Source organism: Crocuta crocuta, unplaced genomic scaffold, assembly GCF_008692635.1.
Source record: "Crocuta crocuta isolate KB4526 unplaced genomic scaffold, BGI_CrCroc_1.0 scaffold70, whole genome shotgun sequence".
Taxonomy (NCBI): Eukaryota; Metazoa; Chordata; class Mammalia; order Carnivora; family Hyaenidae; genus Crocuta; species Crocuta crocuta.
In genome coordinates, this window is record NW_027528417.1 from 14797695 (window position 1) to 14804144 (window position 6450).

At 51.7% G+C, this 6450-nt stretch overlaps 1 protein-coding gene across 1 annotated transcript; it reads right to left on the minus strand.

The window, feature by feature from the left end:
- Positions 1-3538: 3538 nt before the first annotated feature.
- RTP1 (receptor transporter protein 1) lies at positions 3539-5812 on the minus strand. The gene is made up of 2 exons (XM_077754550.1): positions 5541-5812; positions 3539-4058 (listed from the first exon to the last, which is right to left on the minus strand). Exons 1-2 carry the CDS (start codon positions 5810-5812, stop codon positions 3539-3541), a joined length of 792 nt encoding a protein of 263 aa, XP_077610676.1.
- Positions 5813-6450: the final 638 nt, after the last annotated feature.

Sequence of the window (6450 nt, forward strand, 5' to 3'; positions counted from 1 at the left end):
AGGCAACATTACTGACAGTGCATCATTTATTTCTCACAATAGCACGAGTATTATTCCCATTTTGATGAGAAGGAAAACGGGGCTCAAGGAGTTTAAGTAATTTGCCTTAGGCCATACAGCTCCTAAGTACCAGAACCAGGACTCAAGTGTTTCTTTTTTTTTTTTTTTTTTTTTATGCGAGAGAGAGAGAGAGAGAGAGAGAGAGAGAGAGAGAGAGAGAGAGAGAGAGAGAGAGAGAGAGAGAGAGAGAGAGAGAGAGAGAGAGAGAGAGGTAGCATGAGCAGGGAAGGGTCAGAGAGAGAGAGGGAGACACAGAATCTGAAGCAGGCTTCAGGCTCTGAGCTAGCTGTCAGCACAGAGCCTGACGCGGGGCTCGAACCCACAAACCATTAGATCATGACCTGAGCCAAAGTTGGACGTTTAACCGACTGAGCCACGCAGGTGCCCCAGGACTCAAGTGTTTCTTAATCCTGAATTAATCATCTTCCCTGACTCTGTGCATATAATGCTGGTCAAGTTTCTTACTTTCTCCAGGCTTCAGTTCCTTTCCCATGACATAATGGCCCTAGATCGAATCTGTCTTACAGCTCTGATGGTCTATGGACTCACTATGTTGGAAATTGTCCTGAGTTGGTAATTTTCTTCTTTCACAGGGCTCCTGACTCACATGAAGTGTTCTCCCGTGGGGACGGCCGTGTCCCATGAGTGTGAGGGACATAATCAACGCTGCACTTCTTGCTGACCCCACTCTGAGGACTTCAGCCTCTGGAGCCACAATTCAGAGCCTGTAGGTCTGCTCCTGGCTTGAACATCAAGACTAGTACCCAGAGGCTCCAGTGGGAGAGGCTGAGATCCTGAAATGTCTCTGAGAAGTTTATTTATAATGCCTAGGGTACATCTAACAAGTTCATCATGTGGCATGGGGCAATGTGTGCAAAGGAAGGACCTTCCCAGAGAAGCCTTTGCCAAGATGAGGAATAAGCCAGTAAGCAAACCTAGGCCCACCCCTCCTCATCATTAGCAACTATAAAAACAATAAAGGAAACAGAGGAAGCTTCCATAGATAGTAAACATCTTCCTACAGAGGAGGAAGAGGCCTAATGCTTTAAAAAAAAAAAAAAAAAAAAAAAGAGGCCTGAACTAAAACTAGGTGAGGGTTGGATGGCTTGCTCTGCCACTAGCTGGCAAAGGGACTTGAGATAAGCCACTTCCACACTGTGGTCACATTCCAGGAAGGATTCGAACCATAAGCAAGTACTTGTAACAAAATTTGATAAGCATCTGGCAAGAGTGGTAGAGCTCAATAATGGAGATTCGCAGAGCAGGACAAAGCCATTGTAGCAGAGGACAGGCAGGACCCAGGAGTTCTGAGGGAAAGTCAAGTTCCCAGGACAGAGAGTAGGGGGTAAGAGGGAAGCTGAGTCCTGGGCCTAGAGAATCCAAGGCAGGCCATCAAGGAAGACCTCAGGGCTCATCGTAATAAGATTGGGTGCAAAAGGAAGCCTGTTCCTCAGTGAGAAGGCATTACACTAGGCAGTGCAGGCGAACCCCCGGCAGTCTTAATTTAATTCAGATGCTCAGGCCTCGTGCCCACAAATTTTGATTCTGTCGGACTAAAGTCGTAGGCTGGGAACAGACATTTCCTTAAAAGCGCCCCAGCATTTTGAAAAGACAGCCAGGGCTAGGAACTTCTGCAGGAAGCACAGCTCTCTGGGAGACAAACCTCTTAGTGCCCACTGGATCCCAGCACCCAAATCAGGGCTTGCCAGACAGAAGGTGTTTGGGATATGTGGCCTGGATAAAGGATGAGCACTGTGAAAATAAAGCAAAGGAAGTCAGCAGCCGGATACTAGAATCAAGGGTAAGACCAGCCTTAGGCTGAGTCCCCTAGATGACTGACCAAGGGCTGCCTGCATCCTTCCTGACCCCCATGATCGGCCCAGACCTTGAAGCCAGAGCTGGATAAAGCCTTATATGGGAGCCCAAGAAAGCAGGAGGGAGGAGATGGGGGCAGGGGTCTAACAACCCACTACATGTCGGGGACGTTGTGGGGAATCGTGAGCACACACTAATGACTACTAAGCCTGATTGAAGATATAGAGTCTTTATTAAAAAGTATCCCATCTTTATATAAGTGACCCTACTCCCTCCACCATGACAGATGTTGGTGGTGACTTTCCATTAAAAGGGGAATCAGTAGGGGACACGGGAGGAATCAAGTTATTAACAGAGGTGAGGCGAACGAGAACCCTCAAAAGCGCAGGGGGGCATCCCATCTCCTGCCTTGTGCCTCCCTCCAACCCCCATCCATACCTGTACCATCGGAAAGACTCTCCTCCCACCCCAAACCATACAGCTCCCATTTTAAAGTGATACACAGTTTTCCCACATATCTATGCACTTCTCTATGGGTAAAGCACTTCAAGTCTTTAATGCTCCCTCTCTTTCTAATGACATCCCATCCCTGTGGTTCTTAGGGGGAAACTGATGGTTGGTGAGAGGGCCCATGCACGGCCAATGTAGAAAAGCTTCTCAACTAGGATATCAGCAAGGAGCCCAGGAGGCTAGGCCCCTGCACCTATGTCATGGCCATCAGAACTGCTAAGAATCAGTGCCTGAACTCTGCATACTCCTCATTATAATAGAGGCTCGGGTCATATATCTGTTTCCTAGAGGTGTTATGCTTTGCATCTACACTCTACCTTCTAAACCTCCCCTGAAGTCTTTGTTGGCTCATAGGTGGCGGGTGGGAAGCCTAGTCTACGGAACTCCACCCAACTGCCATCTCGGAGCCATGCAGGCGTCAGAATCCACCCTGAGTGGAGAGAGGCTGGAAGCTGGGAAGCCGGGGAACAGAAGCAAGGGACCCTGTGTACCCAGCAACAAAGGGACAGCTTAATGCCTCCACCTCTTTCTCTTCCAGATAAACTTCTGCTGTGTGCATAGAAGCAGAGCTGTGGATAAGGCTTCTACACTAGGCACAGGCTAATTTCATGCTGCAGCCCCACACGTGGGACCTAATGAAGGGGAGCGGGAGGGACTTAACAAGAAAGCAAGAATGAGCTTATCAGCGTGGAAAGGCCTTTTGAGATCAGCAAGCCCTGTGATTTTCAAGCTTTTTTTTTTTTTTTAAGCAGTTGAACCCATTTTCATCCACAACTCTTCAATGCAACTCCAAGGTGGAAGTGTTTTGATGAAGGCAAGATGAAGAAGTAGGAGCTCGGAATGGACAGTGTAACCAGGGTGGGAACTCTACTCACCCGGCCTACCTTCCAAATCCAAAAGTCCCTGAGACAGCCAGGCAGAACTCTGGGGTCCTGGGTTGCACTTAAAAAAACCAAGGACCTAGGCCAAACCCTTAATTTTACAGACGGCAAAGATGTGTGATTTGTCCATGGCCCCCATGGAGTCAGCGGCGGCACCAGCACGAGAATTTAACCCACTCCCAACCCGGGTCTCTCTTTGCCCCCTCCCTCCAGCTGGCTGGCCCCCACGGGCCTTGGGCCCCGAGAGTTCCCCTGAGCCCACTAAGGGGATCTTAGACAGAGCTGCGGAAGGAGAACTGCAGGTAGATGATCAGCAGCAAGACCGTGGCCCAAAACAAGCACCAGGGTATGGAGCAGAAGTTGCAGCCAGAGCCCGCCTCGGCCTGCGGCTTGGTGGGGCTGGGAGCCCGCAAGAAGGTGTAGGTGGTGGCCTCCTCCTCCAGCAGCTTCTCGCTGGGCTTCCAGTGCACGATGCCCTCCTGGCAGGCCTCGCAGAACTCGCCGCGGTGCCGCCGGGTGTCCTGGCGGCTGGCCACGTGGATGCGGTACTGGCCGCCGCGCTCCCCGTAGCACTGCTCGCGCAGGCTGGTGATGAGGTTGTCCACCAGGCTCTCGATGTTCTCCTCCAGCATGCTCGACTCGTCCAGCCGCGCGGTGCCGCACTCGTAGCACAGCTGCTTGAAGACGCGCATGCGCACCGAGCCCGCCCGCTGCTCGCGGTCCAGGTGCATGTGGAAGAGGATGACCACGTGTGGCGACTGCCAGGTGTGCCAGCACCAGGAGCAGTGGAACCTGCGGGGAGGGGTGGAGGCAGGAGGAAAGGACCGAGTGGAGATGGCGGAAACGGCCCCGGAAAGGCAGAGTGTGTACAGGCCCCTGAGGTCATTGGCTTCCCCCCAGCGTCTGTCCAGCCTGCCCCCCCTTGGGTGCGCTGTTAGGACCAGAGCAGGCTCATCAGGAAGCCCCTGGCATCCGTCTCGCCCGTGTGCTGCACAGGCCCCTGCCTCCTGCATCCACTGCCTTCAGGCCTTGTCCTTGGCGCTTTGGCTCTGGGGATACTTCGTCATCTGCAAAATGTTCGGGGTGTCCTAGATGGGTCCTTCCTGCTCAGACCTCTTTTACGCCTCATAGCCGGGATGGCCCAAACCGCTGGGAAACGCACAATCCATCTGCACATTCTTACCTGTGAACGCTGACTGTGAACAGGCTAGACCCAAATCAGGAGAAAAATGACACCTGCTCAGCCTCCAAGCCAGTGCCTGGATTAATGCATCCCAAGGCCTAGAAGTGGAGGCAGTTACTGCCCAGAAGGGACCTGTGAAGTCACTTAATTAACCTTCTGTTTTACTCTTGGGCACAGAGAATAACAAAATGATCCATGTACGCACAGCTATAGAGTCAGAGCCAGTAGCCAGACATAACAGGTGGTCCATAGATTTTTCTTGAATTGAATTGGATGGACTGAACCAGGTCAGGAGTAAGGCCTGGCTTCTGACCCCCATGCTGCACCCCAGAGCCTCCCCATCTTCTGTCCCAAAGGGAAGTGTTATAGCCCCGTGGACAAGAGTGCTAGAAAGTCATCTCAGATAATACTGTGCATCTGAATCACTGAGAGACCTTGGTGACATGCAGGTTCTGATTCAGTAGGTCTAGAACCTGGCTGGAGAGTCTGCATCTTTAACAAGTTCTAGATGCTGCTGCTGCTGCTGCTGCTGGTCCACGACCCACAAGGCAGGGATCTAGTCTAACCTCTCCTTTCACAAACGGGGAAAGTGAGGTCCAATAAGGAAAATGAATTGCTCAAGGGCCATGGAGCTAATAGTAGAGCCAGTTTCTAGAACACCTCATGTGTTCAGTATTTTATGTTAAGTCAGGTTGAATTAAATAGATTGAAATTGAACTGTCCCAGGACCAGAGCACAGAACTCAACTTCCATAGACCTTGAGCCCCCTGTCTCTTGCTTTTCAACCAATTTAGATGATCAAAATATGAAAATATGTAAAATGTCAGAGTTTAGAACTAATAAGTGTGTCCCACCTCTTTGTCAGAAGCGCCAGCTAGGACTGAGAGAGGGAAAGTTACACAGGAGTGCAAGGGAAGAGCTGGACTCAAACTTCGGGGTCTCACCTCCCAGTGAGGGACTCTTTCTCTGCCTCCCAGTCTACACGGGCCCAACAGTGAAACTGACCCTAAGCGTCCGGGTTCTCTATATCTCTGCCTCTTCTTGGAAGGTGCCCCCCGGGCTGCCAGGCCCCTACTTCCTGGGCCACTCACCTGCCCGAGGCATGCAATTCCAGGTACTGCTTCCAGCCAGGGGCCAGCACGTTGTGCTTAAGGTTGGGATCTATGATGAGGTCCCAGCTATCAGCCGGCTTGGCCTCCTCCATCTTCTCATAGAAGACTTTCTTCCATTCACCTGTAGTCACGCTCTTACACATGGTCTCCTCGGTGGCAAGGGAGGGCAGGCTCCACCTAAGCGAGAACACGGAGAGAGAGGGCAGGTGTAGGGTAGGGCAGCGCAGTCTCCACGGTCTAAAAATCCTCATCGACAGGACAGGGAGGAAGCAGGACCCAGCTCCCTCCTTTGTCCGCACTGGAACCTGTTTCCACAGCAACCAGGCAGGGCGCCAAGAGACAGAGCTTGGGAAGGAGGGACTCTCCAAAAGGGTGTTTCGGGGCCCTGAACTGAGGCTCCGGAGGTGGAGTTTGTGGGTCTAAGTGACCTGAGACAGGTAGGGGGCCTAAAAGGAGGCTGAGCTTCAGACCATCTCACTCTGGCCTGCGAAGGGCACGCAGAGGTGAGGACCCGGGAGCTGGCTCAGCTTCACCTTGGTGCCCCTGGAGGCATCGTCAGCCTCCGGCTGCTATGGTAACCATGATGCCTTAGGGAGCTGAAGAGACATCAGGGATGGGAAGATGTGGACCTGTTAATAGACGCAGCAATAATAATAAACTCTCCACACTCCCACCCATTTGTGACTGGCACTATGCCATTTACAAAACCTATTGGCGGTCTTTTGACCCACAATTGTTATTGTCACTATACAGATGAGGAGGTGGGATTCATCTAGCGTATGAATGGCAGAGAGCTCATATCTGAATCCAAGCTACCGAGCCCATACTAATTCATTTAGATCATTCATTTTAAACATACCCCTGTGTCAGGCTCTATGCCGGGTGTTTG

What these genes read in the sequence shown, in the direction of transcription:
- RTP1 (XM_077754550.1), bottom strand. Translation starts at nt 5,812, where the DNA reads ATGAGGATTTTTAGACCGTGGAGACTGCGCTGCCCTACCCTACACCTG. An exon ending in GAATTGCATGCCTCGGGCAG is followed by an intron (nt 4,059 to 5,540) that starts GTGAGTGGCCCA and finishes CCCTCCCCGCAG; the next exon opens with GTTCCACTGCTCCTGGTGCT.